Source organism: Triturus cristatus, chromosome 9 (assembly GCF_964204655.1).
Source record: "Triturus cristatus chromosome 9, aTriCri1.1, whole genome shotgun sequence".
NCBI classification, from domain to species: domain Eukaryota; kingdom Metazoa; phylum Chordata; class Amphibia; order Caudata; family Salamandridae; genus Triturus; species Triturus cristatus.
This window is the reverse complement of record NC_140592.1, coordinates 548,332,617-548,351,077: the sequence shown is the minus strand read 5'-3', so window position 1 is coordinate 548,351,077 and position 18,461 is coordinate 548,332,617. Positions and strand designations below refer to the sequence as shown.

Sequence of the window (18,461 nt, the reverse complement as noted above, 5' to 3'; positions counted from 1 at the left end):
TTTTTCCTAAGCTAATATATTCCCATAGTCTATGGTGCTATCCTTGACTTATCTGGGGCCCTTCTTGGCTTTGATCTCTTCCAGGTATTCCCCTGCTTTAATTTCTGATAAGAAGATTTTGATCCCTCCCTTTAAATAAAACTTTCAGTCTGGCGGGGTTCAGAAGATAGGCTTCCGCGCCATGCTGTTGGAAGGGGGATATTAGTTGTCTTAGGCGCCATCTTCTTTCGACAGTTTGATGACAAAAGTCCGGCTTAGCGAAGAAGTTTACACCATTGGCTCCTTTCATAGTGTTCGGGCGGGCTTGATCATATATCATTTCTCTTAGGAGGAAATTCCCAAAATATACCAGGAAGACTCTCGGCTGCCCGCCTGTGACCGTGTTTCCACTACGCTGCCGTCGAATGTTGAAGGGGAAACAGTGTGCTCTCTGGACCTCCCGTCCCAGTCCCACCTCTTATGGTCGGGGAAAGACTCTTGCAGGAGCTTTACAATGAATCGTCTCGGGTCGTCCCCTTCTTTTCCTTCTGGTATCCCCAGAAGGCGGAGATTGTTCCTTCGCTGGCGGTTTTCTTGCTCCTCCATCTTGGCCATGATGTCAGTTATGCAGGCTGCGTTCGCTTCTCCCAAATTTTTTCCACGGCGGTGGTTTCTGTTTCGAGGGTTTCCGTGCGTCCTTCAATCTTGGAAACCCGGTCGCTGATGTCCGTACATGTCTTGCTCAACCGCCTCAACCCTCCTTGCAGCTTCTTGGCGGCTCCCTTGGCCACAACATTATCAGCCCGGACCTCCTCCTGGAACTCTTTGATGGAGGCGAGGATTGAGGCAAGCAAGGGTTCACCACCGGCTACAGGAGGGGCCCTAGATGTTTCCCATTTCGCCACCTGTGAGTCATCATTGTCCAATTGATAGGACAGCTGGGAATCTGAGTAGTCCCATTTCTGGTGGCTACGCCTTTTGCCTTTAGCTTTTGACATCTTAGGCTGCTGTACCGTCCTGGTCTCTTTGCTGTCCCCACTGTCCAATTCACTAGAGTCGAGCCCCCCCTCCTCGGAGGAGGACCCAGCACCGTCCGAAACAGAAAAAAAGTTTTGGGGGGCCACTTCTGGTGTCCAGGGTATTTGTGCACCGGCTGTAGCTTCCAGACATATTATATAGTCACTGGTGCCTGCAACCGACTTTGTGGAGGTTGTCTCTGGGTTAACAAGATATGTGGCTCAGGGGTCGCCAGCTTCCAAGCTTGGAGTCTCAATCCTGACCTCGGATTCATCCCTGGTCTCGGAGTGGTTGTACGTGTTATTCGGGGTCCAGCTGCCGGTTGGGGTGTACCTGCCAAGTCAGAGACCGTGTCAGCTCTCCTAGAGCATGGAGACTCTGACAAGTGCGAGTTGACTGGCGGGTCTATAGTAGGGCAAGTGGCGGGTGGCAGTGCCTCTTGTGAGGATGAGTGTAAGGGTGGTGGTTGGATATCTGCTGCAGCCTGTCCTTTGTTACTTAAGAACATTTTCGCAAGAGGTCCCAGCGTGCCTATAGCTGAGTCTTTGGTCACCCCCGGGCCGCCCCCCCCTCCCCCGCCTTTGAACGCAGCTTTTTCCCCACACTGACCTCTTGTTTCCCTCGGTAGCTCCCTTCCGTGGTTGGTGGCTCTCGGGGGTCGAGGATGTTTCTAGGCTTAGAGCCTCTCTTGGCGCCCTTCTGGCTCATCCCAGCGAGGTTTGAAGGGTTGAAGTTTTTGGAAATATCCGCCGTATTACGCAGTGATCAGCAGCTGTTGGCGGCAGAGAAAGGGCCCCAGTCGCGCTTAAAGACCTTGTGGTCCAGGTCAATTTCAGGGCGATATTATACGATGCTGTGGCAATTAACCGGGGACTGGTGCTTGTCTCGGAGCTCAGGGTACTCAGGGTGAGTTTTAAGAGCAGGGCCTCTTCCCTTACGAAAAGCGTCCGTCGGCGCTGCTGCTGCAACCTCTGCCCTCTCGAAGCTGGTCTGAGCGCCGATCCGGACATCGCAGGATGCCTAGCCGATCCTTACGCGTCTAACGTGAGCGGCCGATTAGCGTACGAGCTCACGCCGATCCCATCATCGCCCGACAAAACCACGTTTTGCTTTTCCAGTGCCACTTCAGTTTTCTCTAGTGCTGCTTCAGACTCTGTGTGATCCCTTACAGCTTGACTGACCCTCATCTGTGGGATTTTGACCACTGCTGGGATCTCTTCTTGAAGAGGAGCTGTTTTATCGGGGAGACACAGGACCATACATGTGTGAGAGGCATGCACCCAATTTGGAAGGCCACCACATTTCACAACAGTCTTTGCCAGGATCATTTGGAACAGGCCTTTCCATTTCACAGCATCTCTCACATCAAAGTTTTGGCACCATTCATTATGCAGATCTTGTGTAGCAGCTGCAATCTAGTGAAAAAATGCACGCTCCACATCAGTCAGACCTTTACAGCAATGGCTAGTCTTTTCATCTGTGTTTTTCACAAGTGCATTCAATCCACTTCGGTAACGCTGAAACACAGTCTTTTGCAAAGTGTAACTTTGTGCTGTCTTTGTGTTGCTTTATCATACTTGGAACTTCAGGCAGATAGCTACAATCCAATCTTTGTCCAATCTGTTCTGCACGCATCATCTTTGAGACCTCATTATAATATGATTTCAGAGAAACTAGCAATCTATACCTGGGCATCAGTTTTTGCAATAACACATTTGCTACTATGCAGTTGTCATTTTTCTCAAAATGTATTCTGATACAACATTGTTGTTCTGTTTCTGAAACATTTTCTGGAGCCTCTATTCACCTGTGAAGATTCCATTGAATGTATATGCTAACAGAACACAATTTTGTGCAACTGAATTAGCATTTCTCTCTCCCATGGCAACAGTGGCGCTCGTTTGATCAGATATACTGCAAGTTATGGTAAGGGCAATCAATGTCGAATTTTGGGCTGAGGTAACTACTGAAAGCCATGAAGCTTTGCCAACCTAATGTATAGGGAGCACAGCATGTGCTGCTCTTAATGTGTCATTATTACCTTTTAAACATGGGCCATCTACAAAATGGACATTGTTGGGCTGAATCAGACGTTCATCCTTAAAGCCTGATCTTGGCTTTATGCATATTTTCATGACACCTAGACACTCCTATTCAGTTTAATTGATGTTGGGGTCAAAGGTCATTGGGAAATACGTCACAGACCTTTGAACACATTCATGTTTTTGAACAGGCACTGAGAGAGCGCAGCCCTCCCTCTCACTGCAAATTGGTGTATTTTCTTTTAAATAAACTTGCATTCCTAGTGCCGGGGTGCAACACTTTTTCTCTTTCAACTCTAGGAATGCTCTTGTGCAATTGTTGTCCAATGGAAGTGGATCAGACACATCCTTGTGTGTCAGCCTCAGTAAAGGTTTAGGCACTAGGGAAAGGTTTAATAACCACTCTCTACAGCAGCTAACCATTCCCAAAAACTTCATGACTTCTTTCTGAATTTGAGGTGGATTCATCTGGTAAATTATTTCCACTCTCTCTGGTGACACCTTTCTAGCTCCTTTTCCAATTATGTGTCCCAGACATTCGTTTTTGACTGTACTCATTACTACCTTAATGCAATGGCACTATGACATGAACTTGACAGAAAATAAGCCATTCTTCAGCACATGGAATGTGAAAAAATATATTGGCTGGATTCGGTACCACAGGACAACATGGAAAAGTTATGCTATTAATCTCCTGCATTAATTTGTTCTTTTTATTTAGTTTCTGTGAACCTGTGATCAGAAAGTTACATAAACTTCCAATCAATTCCATCAAAAATCATTTACTCAGTTTATCTCCAATTATGGGTAACATTTCTGCAACTGATGGTGTTCTTGAATGCATGTCATCTAGTTCTAATTTGAATAAGATATGTTCTGCACATTTTAATAATCTGACATCCTTCTCTGTGAACTCTCTTATTTCTGTGTTTATTATTTCTTTCAAATTAGAAGGTAATTTTTCAACTGTCTTTTCTGAAAACAATGCTACAGCTGTCTCTTGTTGGGCCATTTTAAAATGTACATCCTCATCAGGAATCTCAAAAGTAACATTATCTGGTGTACAGTAATCTGTGCTGTTTAATTTGCAAAACAATTGTTTTCCTGTCAGGCCCGAGTCACAAACAACAACTTGGCAATTTTTATCAAATGGGCCTGATTTTGCTGCAACCCTTTCTAAAACTGGGTTTGTAATTTCTTTGTTTAAAACTCCTACAACTAAGTCTGGGCCTTCCACTGCTTTCACAAAGGACTTGGTAAATTCAGAATTGTTAGGGTTAAAACTCTCATTTTCAAATACAGCAACCTGTTGAACTGTGTTCTGATTTTGTTTCTGGAAATAATTCACATTTTCTCTGGACAACTTATTTGAATTCATTTTAGCATTTTCCATATTTTGTGGGAGCATCTGAGCTTGAAAAAATCCTGCCATTGGTACCTGTTTCTGAACTGACATTTGTATTTGCTTAACTGGCATATTATTCACCTGCATTTCTCTCTGTGTTTGTGCATCATGTTTAAATTTACATTTCTTCTTCCAATGCTCAAATCTGTTATAAAGATGGCAAAACAATATTTTTTCCAGCAGTGCAACATCCATACCTGAATTATACAAAGCAAAACACCTTTACTTCCATCCTGTGTTCTTTTACTCTGTACCCAATTAACATCCTTTGCTGGCACTCTGCCCTTCAGGAAAGTAATCACTGCTACGTTTTTCTCCATAACAACAGAAAATTATAGTGCATTCATGTAAACCCTTTTCATTGTCTCCTCACCTGGCCTTTGCACAACAACCTTAGATTCAAACCACAATTCAGTTTGCATGGCAGTGTCAAAGAACATTTCCAAATTAATACATAACTCCTTAAAAATTTCAACAAATCCATCAACTTGTGGGTACCACAGCATAAGTTTGTCTCTCAATTTTGGGAATGTGTTCAGAAATGCTGCAAGTTCACTTTTGTTCAGTGGCACATGAACATGCACTTCTCCCACCTATTCTCTCAATGAATAAGCAAAAGCTTCTCCCTCATCATGTTTATTATTTTCCCCAACATGGTCTGGTGGTATCTTTCTCTTATCCAGTTTCCTTGCTAGGTTTGGTGGTTTCTTTTTCTTCTCATGTTTTGTTGCCCATTTGTCTCCTAATTTCTCAAACCCATTGCATTTGAAAATATATTAAATTATTTCTGCAATGTGCAATTGCATTCTTGAAGAATGCATTGTCTCAATTGCCTCATCATCCATATGTACCCTGAAATGTTTCTGAAATGGAAAACCCCCTGAAACGTCAATTTCATATTTATGAGCCAAATCAGTCAGTCTATCATGTGTAGTTACTGCACATGTAGCTGTTTCCTTACTCAGGGTAATTCATTCTTTCTGCTGACACTTGTTCACATTTTCATGATTTAAACAGCAGGGACTGTTAATTTCTTCATGTTCAAATGCTGAATTTAAAACACTAAGCTGTCTCTCTTTTTCAGGGTGTGTTAATTTGTTCCCCCCTGCTCTCTAGCTTTTTAAGCACTGCTGCTGCCTCAAAGCAGGTTTGAAAAATCCCATCTTCAAATATATTCATTTTATCCTGGGCTGCAGATGTTGTAAAGACCATTTCCCCCCCCCTCCCCCCCCCACCTTTCAGTGCTTGGACTGTCTGGGGTAATTTCTGTTCAATAAACTGTGAATTCTGAGTTTCTAAAATAAACTCTGCCATAATCAATCCTTCTGCAGCTCTTTGAACCTTTTGAGTAAGGACCATATTAATTGGACAGTCACAATTTTTCTAGGCACTGCCTGTGCTTCTGTAGTTTGTAATATTTGAACTGAATCAGTCACATTTGAAGCAGTAACACCTGGAGATATCACTGGCAGTGCTGAATCAACAGATAGTGGGTCAATCTGAAATATCTTCACAGTTCTCTCAATCTGTTTCTCTCTGTTTAACCGAAGCAGTAGCCACTGTAGTACTTACTGGTACAATATTATCATTATTTGTAATGGGGACCACATAAGTTGGTGGACACTTAGTTAACAATGCATCCATTATTTCCTTCCCTGAATCATTATTTATTTGAAGCGTTTTGTCATCATTAATTCCCTTCTCCTGTATCTGGTGTTTTACCTTTTTATCCTCACTTGCTGCTTTTTCCCACATGCTTAAAGCCTCAAATTGTGCAGCTCTAGATGGTGTCTTTATTTCACATAACACTACCCTTAATTTGTCAATGATTTGCAATTCAAAAGTACCATATTTTGGAAACCTCAAAGGACCCTCATTTTCAGTAGTCTTGCACCATTGGTGAACCCACATTCATGAATTTTGTCCCAAACTGGTAGACATAAAATGCACGGGTGTTCCTTCAGGAGCATCACCAATTAACAACTAAATTTTCACTTTACCTCCCAACAGTTTCTTTAAACCTTCAAACCTTCAAACATTTTCATTTCTGAAATGGTTCAATGCAATTACTTTTCTCCAATGCTGTCAGTTTCAATTTCAGTCAGTTTGACTCCTACTTCTGACCTTCTCAAACAAAATCTTACTGCAATTTTTCGTAATCAAAATTCTGTTAGTAACAACATAAAAACATTTACTACTCTGTCTGTTCCACTAAATAAAGGATAGATTTCTTTTCACTGCGAGTAACACATGCTGCTTACTCTTCACAAAGTAAGAACTTCCGTTTACTCTTCAAACAGTGCGAGTAAATCACTTCCGCTTACCCTTCACTCAAGCTCAGAAAAACCTGCTACTCCTTCGGTGTTACCCTCTCTAGGTTATGTAAGACCAAAGTTTCACCAAGGAACTCTTTGCTATTAATCACTCTCACTTTTACACTGAAAATAGTCCCTACTTTAACACTGCCAGCCCTACCTCTAGCTTCTCAGTGTTATTCCAACATACGAGTACCCTCACTGCAGTGTGGCTTCTGTCACCACCCGCTATTCATTCCCCGGGAATTTCCAGACAACATAAAACGCAACACTAACTTTTCATGTTAAGAACATATAATCAATAATCAAAAACTCTGTCCTATGAAATTACCAATATAATCAATAAAACCATCAATTCAAAATGGGCAAAATTTCACCAACAGTCAAAACCCTTTCTATTTTTCCAACACTTCAAAAAACAAAACATTCCTTCTAGTACATTAACAACATTCACAACCCTATTGATATTCTCACCATTCCAGCAATCGCCTCCTTGCATCACCTTCCAGTACTTCTTTGCCAGTCTTTAGGTTCTGAACATTGGAATCAGGACTTTTTGAGAATCTGGACATTTATCTAACTTGGGCAATTATTTTCTAGCGCTATTTAGGCTTTAAACTAAACTATGCTCCTATTCTGATCCAGTTAACCATCCTCTGCTACCAGAAACTGATCCAGCGGTAATTTCACTGTAATTTCTCAATGCAAAACCTCATTTACCTCTAGTTTACTACTTTCAAGGTGATGGACCTTTGCCACCGTGTATCACCTTCAGGAGACTTTACATAAACATGAAAAATAAAAATGCAATTAATATTTAAGCCAATAAAGAGAGTTGTAAGTATATTTTAAAGGGTTTTATTTTCTAGTTAAAAGTTAAGGTTCTCTGACCCTTTATTCATTAGTCAAATATCAATTAGGTTACAGAATTGAAAAATAGAATGAATACAGAACATATCACAGATTGAATACAAGGCATTCCACAAAGGAATTGAATGGGGCATCAAATGTCAGTCAGAATTCTTTAAAGAGTTCAGGAAAATATACTTCAAGAGTTTTGCAAGGCTAATCAATAATTAATAATTGGCAAAAATCTCCCATAAAGAGAAATAAATGCATAAGACAAATTAATCTTTCAAAACTAGTTAGGTATTCAAAGCATAAACTTGGAGTTTTAGCATCTAAATCTTAACCTATTCCATCAGCTGCTTTCTCTGCCCTGGTCTGTTCATCTTTCTCTCTGTGTCTCACACAGAGAGGCTGCCCTTCCTTCACAAGACCACATAGGAATATGATCTGCCTTGCCAAAAATATGACGTGCAAGGTAACCTATGCCTCTCTGCCCCCTCCTCCCTCTAACTCTTCTCGGACGTAATCTACTCCCAGGCTGCACCCGCAACGTTCACGTACCTAACCCATATGATGTCTGGTTTGATCTGCTCCTTCTCCTCTCCGCCCCTCAAAAGACCGACACGCCCCCTAAGGGTAATTATTTATACTCTAATTCTTGTCTGACTATACTAATAATGTTGCAGTTTCAGTAGAAATTCGCACTGTGATTGATTAGCACAAGTGACATGAGGGTCTCATCATCCTGTTCTCATTGCAAATCCAACCCATACTGGTTCTGACAAAGGAAGCGTTAAGGCTTAATACAGTCATATGTATCACCATCAATAATTATACAATATTGCAACATTTGAGCGACAAAATATATCAGTCTATTTCCTCCTTGCTTTCATATCGCACGCAAGGATGACACTCTTCCACAAATGCTGGTACATTGGCATGATGACAGGAATGTACAGTTCATTGTGACCTTGACCCATGTGTCTTCACTTGAGGCACTTGGCAGTTCATGCCGCTGGCACAATCTTCTGCGCATGCGTCTCTCATTCAGCACACTGCTAACAATTCTCAACCATGCTGGATTCCCAGGCAGCCATTTTATAGTGGGCCCAAAAATAAAACAAACACAAAAGAGTATTAATTTATAAATTAAAACCCATTATGTTTACCTCCCCCATACTAGTACTCTGTATTAGTTATTATTTTAAAACAGCTTTTCTATTATTTGTGCACCACATGCAAAATGTGCACTGTACAACATAGCATAAACATGCACCAGTGCAAATTTTCAAAGCGCAAACAATTAACCCCTTCAGTGCCCTGCCCTTTCCCCGCCCTGTGCCGGGCGTTGCATTAGCAGGCGGGGTTCATGACGAGATAGTCTCGTCATGGGCACAGCGCAACCGCGCTCCATGACGAGACCATCTCGTCATGGGCACTGAAGGAGTTAATACATACTCATAGCAACATGCTCTAATGTTTTAAATAGCTTTTCATGCAAAATGCGTTTGCCCCACATGTAGTGTTGGTGCATGGTTGATTAATTAATTCACAATATAAAAAGATGTGTTATGAACTGAATATGTATTGTCTAAATATGCAAGAAAGCCAAAGTCTCTTGAAACAGGAACAGGGAGTGTAGATCTTATCTTCAAAGCTGAAGAGGAAACTGAAATTACAAGTTTTTCTACACTGCAAAAACACATGTTAATTCCGCACTTGCTACTTTAAAAGCAAAAAAACCAAAAAACATTCTCTAAATTAAATGTACAGTCTATAGTGAGGTTAAATCTAAACTCAACACATTAAACATCCATGATTAATTAATTAAGCATGGTTTTAAATGAAAGCATTTCAGACTGAAAGCATTTTGGCCAGGCCTCATTTCATGTCTTTCACTTTGCATGCACCAAAAGGGCCACTTTTAAAAAGCATTTGACTAGGCCTCATTTCATGTTTCATGTGCCATGTGTTTTCACTTGCACCAAAATCTGTGTGCCATTTTAAATGCAGTCTGTCTGAAACACAAAACAGAGCAATGCTTAATCTACATGAAATCTGGCTCTATCAGCTTCGCATACGTGCGTCCAGCGCAGCGGTCACAAGGCGCCCTTTTAAGTATTTCAGTCCCGCCTCCTGAGTTAATGGGGTTATAGGCCTTGTGGTGCTGGTCTTACCCCCGCAAAAGCCAGCCTCAGCAGCCCACAATCCACGTAAAGACATGCGTCCATTCTTTTGGCAAACTTGCTGACAGATTTAACGTCACCATTTATTTTCCTTTACTTGAATGACTTCTTGAACTGTGACATCTTCACTGTTTGCCTGGATTAGTTTGGTTACCTTGTTTCTTTCTGAAGTAATTGTTGAATAATGAAATTTATATACTCTTATGCTGATGTTAAATTTTTCTTAATTGTTGGAAGTGGGTGGTGTGAAATATAATAAGCTGTGTTGTACTCCTTTTCTGATTTGTTTAAGTCTTATGGTCATATCGAATTCCATGAGACATATGCCCCTTCTTTCTATTCTTGGCTGCATTTTGGCTTTAGTATTGCCAAATCTTGTCAATATTTCTTGGTGATCAATAACTATTGCAAATGTTTTTCCATGATCTTGGGACCTTAGACATTATTCAATGAACAAAACAACCACCCTCTCTGGACTACCATAGCATTGTTTCTTCATAAACTAGTTAGCAGATGAGTTGTGCTAATGATGTATTCACGTTTATCAAAAGCGTGTCTCAAATTGTTTTTGTGGGCTGTTCTGCTGTATTTCAACTGCCTCTCCCTACACTTCATCAAATGTGTGATGAATTAAGACATCATTTGCAGTGCTTGCGAGACTGATATAGATGGGAAACTCTTGATTTTTACTCCTTACTTTAACATTATTTTTTATTTACAGGAATATGCAAAGTGGACCAAGTACGCAAAACCCGCGAAGAGAGGAAAAAAGAAATGCAAGCTAAAAGGGCTGAGAAGAAGGCAGCCCGTGGCCCCATGAAGCTCGGTACTCGAAAGCTGGATTGATTGTGATGCAACTGATTCCTCATCTTCTGAAATGGAAACATTTCTAGGGAATCATGGACACATAAATGGAAGAGAGCAATCCGTCTGAAAATATTTTTTTAGCTTCTCTCTGGTGAGAACCAATTCTCTTCCAACGTGCACAGAACTTCTTCCATTAGGTTGATAATTGAAAATGTTATGATAAAAATGTGTATATTTATTTATATGCTCTATATACGCAAACGTGGAGGAAAACAAATCCCTACCTGTCCCATGTGCAGACTCTGGCCGCAGATACACCGCCAAGGTTCTTCAGGGACAATGCATGAGATGAGTACAGTCAGCGCAGGTGGTTATGAAAAAAGCGTTGACCTTTGCCTTTTTGCCCAATGCTGGTCGACCTGTAGCATTCACCTCACGACCATATTTTTGGTCGCATCAGATTGCACTTGTCTTGCGTTATCATTTCTTTTTGAGCGTTCACATATTTGTTTTCCTGTGGTTTTGGTCATCGTTTTGAAGGGGCTGCTAGAAGGGTGGTAGCATGGATGGAGAATAATGTAGAGGGCGTTACCTTAATCACCCAGGTGTAGACTGATTTTGGGACGAAATCCTGAATGGGAGAACGTTTTTAAGAAAGGGTATTCTGTAAAATTGATAGTATCTGTCTGATTAAACTGATTAAAACTCTTACAATAACTATTTGGCTATCAGTATTTTTTTGTATACTTTTCTGAAAACCTATTCACAAGGAGGAAAGTTGCCTTGTACAAGTTCAAGTATTATTGTATTTTCAGAGTGTAATTAGCATTTGGTTTAATTATCTTCATTACACTTTTCTCCTGCCCAGTGTAATATCTAAATACTGAGTTGCTTATTGTTAAATTGCAGTGAAGTGTTATTGAATTTGGTATGCATGGCTCTCGTAGAGAGCAATTAGTGTGAATAACTCCATGCTAAATCTAGTTATTCTCTAGTATGATGTAAGAGTTTGGAGTAACAAAACCTTTTACCCATTTTGCTGCATCATAAAGGAATTCCATACTACTCTTGCTGGGTTCTCTGAGAACCTGTCAGACAACTCAAACTTCACACTTGTTTTCTATTTACACGCACTCAGAACCAGCAACTTGATGACAAATATCCCTGACGGAATAAAACAGGAAATTATATTTAAAAAATGGAAACTAAAATGTACTCGTTATAGTTTAGTCAACTAACTAGAACTTGCTGGAGCGTGGTCTCGCCGAGCAACAAGATGGGCGCTATGTGAGAAGGGGTCTGCCTGCTGAGACAAAAATCCATCATAATCTGCCATCCCTGGGGGCACCCACCTGAAAATAATTCTGGTAGAGTATGAGGTGATGCACTGACACCTGCCTGAAGCAAGTTCAAGCCATTTGAATCGTGCTGTCAAGGTACAGAAGTGTGAAGCTGAGCGCCAGATTTGAGGCCTACACCCCGCGTGGAGGGAGCTGAGCTCATGACTGCTCGATCACAGTTGAAGCCAGGAGGAGGCTGACAGAAGACGGGTGGCCGACGGGGACAGACAGCGCCTGGCCTGAGGCGTCATCTCGCTCGGGCACTGGAGGGACTCCCAACTCGGCGCTGGTGAGGAGGGGAGAGCTGCGTCCTGGGAGGATTGTTGGGGAGGCTGGGGCTTGCCGCGGAGAGGGCACGCGGCATGAGGGGTGGTAGAGGAGGTTGCTGAGCCTGCAGCCGGCACTGCCTGACCCCCAGTGGTGCCCTACCTTCTGCCCAGCTCCCGCTGAGAGAGCATGCAGTACCGGCTAGGTTTGCCGCTCCTGTGATGAGCTGTCCTGGACCCCGGCTGGAAATTGTTGAAAAGATAATATGTCTACGGTTATTCTGGGGAGCCGCTGGGTCAGTAATGGGACTGCAATGGGATTGTGCAATTTTCTCCAGTTGAATTCCAAGTACTATGGGCCATATGTAGGTACCTAAATACCGGTCGGTAACGGCCGAAAATCGGTAAATATCCCGTTACCGACCGGTACTTAGGCAATTGAGATGTAGGTGGCTGGATTTCAGGATTCGGTGTTTTACCGAATCGGAATTTTAAGAAACCTGTAAAATACCGATTCGGTAAATTACCGAATCCTGAAATCCTATTTAGGGGGCACTCAAGTGAGTGCATTTGTGGTTTCTGGATTCGGTATTTACCACCAACTACAAGTTGATGGTAAATAACGAATACCTTTTAAAAAGCAATTTTGTGCTTTTTGAAAATTGCCGTGTGGCAGACATACATGCCCTTAGGGCATGTACGTGTGCCACTTGTGCACACATGCACGATTCAGGGGTGCAACAGGGTGTCAATGTGACACCCTGCCACCCTTGAATATGCTCCCCCTATTACCGATTTGGTATTTACCGAATCGGTAATAGTGAATGGCTTCCCATTCATTCCTATGGGCCCATAGGAATGAATTGGAAGGGATGCATTATTACCGAATCGGTAAATACCGATTCATAAATACCGAATATTACCGATTTGGTAATAATTACCGAATGTTTACCTACATTATATTTACAGATTCATAAATACCGAATCGGTAAAATTCGGTATTTAAGAATCGGTAAATATAATTTACCAACATAAGGCCCTATGTGTGTATACCTGCTTGTGTTGTGATCTAGCGCCAATCAGGGATTGATAAGCAATTATAACACAAACATTTGGCCCATACACATACACCCAACACATAAATCCCTGTTGCGCTCTTTCTAGTTTGAGTTAAATCAGTGATTCATAAATACAGGCTCATTCCTAACACACCAGATACATAACTGAACCTGTAATCAACTCTTTCCTCTGGTCGATGGACCAAAAGTTGAGAAGTTGATGGTAATAATTAGAACTAACTATCTTTCCTTCTAAATATTTCACAGACTCAGTGTAAGGGTAATAATATTTATCGTAAAATAATGGGAAGGTAAAAAGCTCGTCATGTACAGGTTAACAAGGCAAACAATGTTCTAATCTGAGAGAGAGAACAATAATCAAGGCAAACAGTGTCAGACTCAAATTATAATTAACAGAAATGCAATGAAGGAGTGGATAGGTGAAGAGACAAAAGTTTCAGGGACAAAATACATTTGCAAATGAGAATGCAGAGTACAGATTATTTAGCTATACTAACCCAAATTATTCAGTAAAAAAATCTACCCCCGGCCTTGGGAATAGATGGGGGTTCCCGAGAAGGTTCAGGGAACAAAGAGTAGGACAGGAGCAAGATATAGGTAGGCCTCAATCTGGATACAGCAAACCAACGGACAGTGACAATCTCCCTTCTCTAGCTTCTCCAAAGACGCACCCCTAACACCATCCAGGCACCCCAGTTATACTCTAAAAACCTACATGTCCAACCCACCTTGTAATAACATTAACAGAATCTTAGTCTCTCATTGGTCAGTTTATGGGGTGTTCTATCACACCACCATGGTCCATGTTTTCACAGCATTCTTTTTTTTTTTACATTTCTAGTATTGCGTAAATCACGTCTCATTAATTCACATTTCCTCCAATAAGTTACATGTCTCTAGACTTTCATTGTTCGCTTCACCAGCCTCGGCAGAAGAAGTTTGTACATTTGCACTTTGTCCCACGGCCATCCTTCCGTTACTTGGCAGACACACAAAACATTCTTGAAGGTTATCAACTTTTGCCTTCTCCATTCTCTCTCAGAACTCGATTTTCAGCTTATTAATTTGTTTTTCTTTTAACCCTCAACTCGTCATACAATGATGTAGGCCCATGCAAGCATCACTATGATGAATAAAACACAGACATTATTCTGTTTTACCACCCACCATTTGCACTATCCTACGTAATATGTTTAACAAAAGCATTAGTGTGCAAAAGTGGCATTATTATTATTTTATTTTTAAAGCAGAACGCGAATGCGGCTTGTCTTTCATGCATTATTCCACGTATTAATACGCGCATGCGCAAAAGCATTTCCCCATGTTTTTCGTATTTTTGCATGTTATTTTCACCGCACACTGTTAGTAAATGTTACCGAGGAGTTAATCCAAGCATTTTTTATTTTCTCAAAACCCAGCTCCATCATTTCCCCCTTTTGATGGCATTTTTGAGCCATCACAAAAATTACCATCATACCAATTGCCAGCTTAATTTTTATCTTCTTTCCCATTTTGCCATTTTCTCATCTAAATCTTTCATCATTTCATAATAATTTCCTCTAATATTCTCTAGTTCTATTTCTTCTCTTTTTCTTTTCCTGGCTCTACGTTTATTGTCTGATTCTGTCATCTCCTTCTTTCCACATCTGCCCTTGCAACATTTATATGCCATCATTATTGTCAAAATCACTACATCTATTCAAATAATTGGTATTAGTATTTTTCCCAATAAGCTACTCCCAAATGTGGAAAACCTTTTACCTACAGAGGAAAAACTCTAACCAAGTTTTCTCCCAAACACCATCAACCTCCAGTTGGGTCAAATCTTCGTGTAATTTTGTAATGTTCTTAATATACCCCTCAAGACGTTTACTCTTATCAGGGATATAAATACAGCAATGTTGGATTTTCAACATGCCACAGACTCCGTCCTCTTTTGCCAATAAGATATCAAGGGCAAGTCGATTTTGCAAAACCATTGATCTAATTACAACCATTTCAGCATCAATCATCAAGAACCCACCAGCAGTATCTGTTGATAAACGATCAACCACTGTGGACAATTTTCTAATTTTATGCAAATTCAGAACGACTCGAACTGAGGGTGTCAGTGCACCAAAAATATCACCAATTATTTCTGAAAAACGTGCTCTTTTTAAGTGTTAATCTATGCTTTATTTAATTGATTTTATTATTTCTATCTACGTGGTTTACTTTGGGAAATACAATCCCAAAATAACAACTACCATACCAATGTGCTGGCAACCTATAGTAAGCATTGTTATCACACTTATAAGTTCCACCTTTCAATCCCCATCCCCCAGTTATCAGAAAAGTGTGTTCACATTCACCAGTACCAATAAAATAATTATTATAGTCAGTTTTTAGTCTAAGTAAGCAAAGTTTCCCTTTGTGATACCAATCCAGAGACATTGCAGCGTAAGTTTGGCAAACCACCACACTTCACTGCTGTTGTTGTCAGCAAAATAATCTGATATGTCCCATGCCATCTGGGTTCTAAAAATGACATCCTTACGTGTTTCTTGGCAAGAACCCACTCGTCTGGACTCAGATCATGTGCTTGTTCCTGCTATGTTGTGGTTGCAATTTCCCCAACCTGATGAGACACAGAACGCACCTGATCAGCCAATCCTTTGCAATAATCGAGCACTAGATCATAAGAAATATTAATCAGTTTGTATTCTGGTACAATCGCTTTTCTCATTGCTCTTCCCATTAGTACTTCATGAAGACTCAATCCAGTCTTTTTATAAGGAATGCTTCCAAGACTCATCAATACCAGGGGTAAAGCGTCAGGCCATTTCAGTGTTGTGGATGCACACACTTTTCCTAGTCTAGATTTTAGAGTGCCATTAATTTGCTCAACCACTCCAGATGCCTATGGTCGATAGGCACAATGCAGCTTCTGCTCAATTTGTAATGCTGCACAAATCATCTGAATTATCTCATTGTTAAAATGAGATTCCCCTATCAGTTTCTGAAGTGACTGGAAAACCGAACCTTGGGATTAGTTCTCTTAGAAGCAACTTCGCAACAGTCAGGCTATCGTTCCCTCTTGCTAGATAGGGCTCTACCCAACAAGAAAACAAGCAAACAACAACTAACACATATTTTAGTCCGTTACATGGGGGAAGATCGATGAAATCGAGCTGGAGCCTCATAAATGGTCCTGCTGCCTTTCCTATTCGTCCCCAACTCACAACTGTCTTTCTGCCTGGATTTTGCTGCTGACATGTACCTCTGGCATAGACTCTCTGCAATGCCCCTGATATTTGGGTGGTACCATGACTGCTTGAAGAGCCTGATCATTGCATCTCTTCCAACATGTGCAATTCCATGGTACACCCTTGCCATTTGAGATAGTAAAGAATCTGGCATGACTGGTCTTTCGTCTATATAAATCCCAAACTCCATCTTCTGCTCTCTTGTTGCAGCCTGATTTTTTCCATACTTCCTTTACCTCATCACTTACCACTTGTAATTGTCTAATCTCATCCCAAGTTCCCCAGGAGGAAAACATCTGGTGGCAATCTGTATTTTTCTTCTCCACCCCTCAGTTTATTGCACTTGAATTTTGTGCACAGAAACACGCTACTTGATCAGCGTATCTGTTGCTGCTCGTCACATAATCATTTCCTAACTTATGTGGTGAACATTTGACCGCTGCAATCCTTTTGGGCAATTGCAAAGCATCCAATAAATCTTTCACATTTTTATTATTTCTATTTGGAGGACTTGAGGAAGTTTGGAATCCCCTTTGCATCCATAACTGTGCGAAATCATGAACCACCCTGAAACCATATTGACTATTAGTAAATATGGTTACTCTCACATTTTTGCCAATTTTGCGTGCTCTAATTAGAGCTATCAGTTCAGCAATTTTTGCAGAGTTTACCCCTTTTAGACAGTATGCTTTTAGAACTGCAGCTACCGTGCACACTGCATAAGCAGAACTCAATTCACCTCTATCATTTCTCAGACATGATCCATCAACAAACCTCACACTATCTGATTCCTCTAGCAGAGTATCCTTGATATCGGGCCTTGGTTTCGTGCACAAATATGTCACAACCAAACAATCATGATCTGCTTCCTCCTTTACTTCCTCACAAAATCGACTAGGCAACACTGTTGCCAGATTTATTGTTGTACATCTCACTATAGTCACATTCTCAGCATCCAAAATTACTGTTTTATACCTAGTCCTATAGGTCATGTGCTGTGTATGTGTTCTTGTCAAAAGAATCTCAACTAAGTGTGGCACATACACATTAACTGGATGTCCCATCACAATCGCTTCACTCTGTTCCAAACTCACACAAGTAGCAGCTACTGCTTTCAAACAACCTGGTAACGCTGCGGCCACTGAATCTAAAGTAGCAGAAAAATATGCCACTGGTCGTTGTGTCATTCCATGTCTCTGAGTTAAAACTGAAAGCGCACACCAATCTCTCTCGCAGCAGTAGAACGCAAAATCATTTGTATAATCCGTCATTCTTAATGCAGGTGCTCGCAACTCAATAAAAGCTTTCATGCTTTCATCGTCGAATTCAATCGGGTCTGTCACATCTTTGCGTGTCAACCTCTATAGAGGCTTTGCAATCAGTGAAAAGCCGCTGATCCACTGTCTGCAGTATCCAACCATTCCCAAGAACATTCACACTTCCTTCTGAGTTTTAGGAGGGTTCATTTGTTGAATAACACTGATCCTTACCGGTGTCACCTACCTGACTCTTTTCTCTATTTTGTGTCCAATTATTGGACCTCCTGTTTACAAAACTGTAATTTTGCCGGTGACACTTTGTGTCCACCTTTTGCCAGATGGTTCAGTAAGGCAATTGTATCTGTCACACATGCCTCTCGTGTTTTTGATGCCGCCAGTAGGTCATCAATGTACTGAAAAAAATGATTTTTCTGGCATGATCAATGTCTCCAAAACTTTTCAAAATCTGATAAAAAATTGAGGAACTTGGCACCATGCCAAAACACGGTCTCCGAAAAAGGAAGCAAACAAATACTGGCTATCCAGATGTAAAGGAATCAAGAAAAATGCTTGACACAGATCAATTACTGTGTACCATTCTGCATCACAGGGAATTTGCTATAGAATCACTGCTGGATTTCGCACTATTGGACAACAGGGTACCACAATCTT

General features: G+C 41.1%; 1 protein-coding gene across 6 annotated transcripts in view; it reads left to right on the top strand.

The window, feature by feature from the left end:
• The window catches only part of SCYL1 (SCY1 like pseudokinase 1), a 1,795,032-nt gene extending 1,783,714 nt beyond the window's left edge, over positions 1 to 11,318 (top strand). For all 6 annotated transcript variants that reach the window (XM_085625549.1, XM_085625547.1, XM_085625546.1 and 3 more), the window contains one exon: positions 10,515 to 11,318. In XM_085625549.1, the coding sequence (XP_085481675.1) occupies positions 10,515 to 10,639 (125 nt within the window). In that variant the 3' untranslated portion in view covers positions 10,640 to 11,318. The remainder of the gene's footprint in view (positions 1 to 10,514) is intronic.
• The last annotated feature ends 7,143 nt before the right edge of the window (positions 11,319 to 18,461 follow it).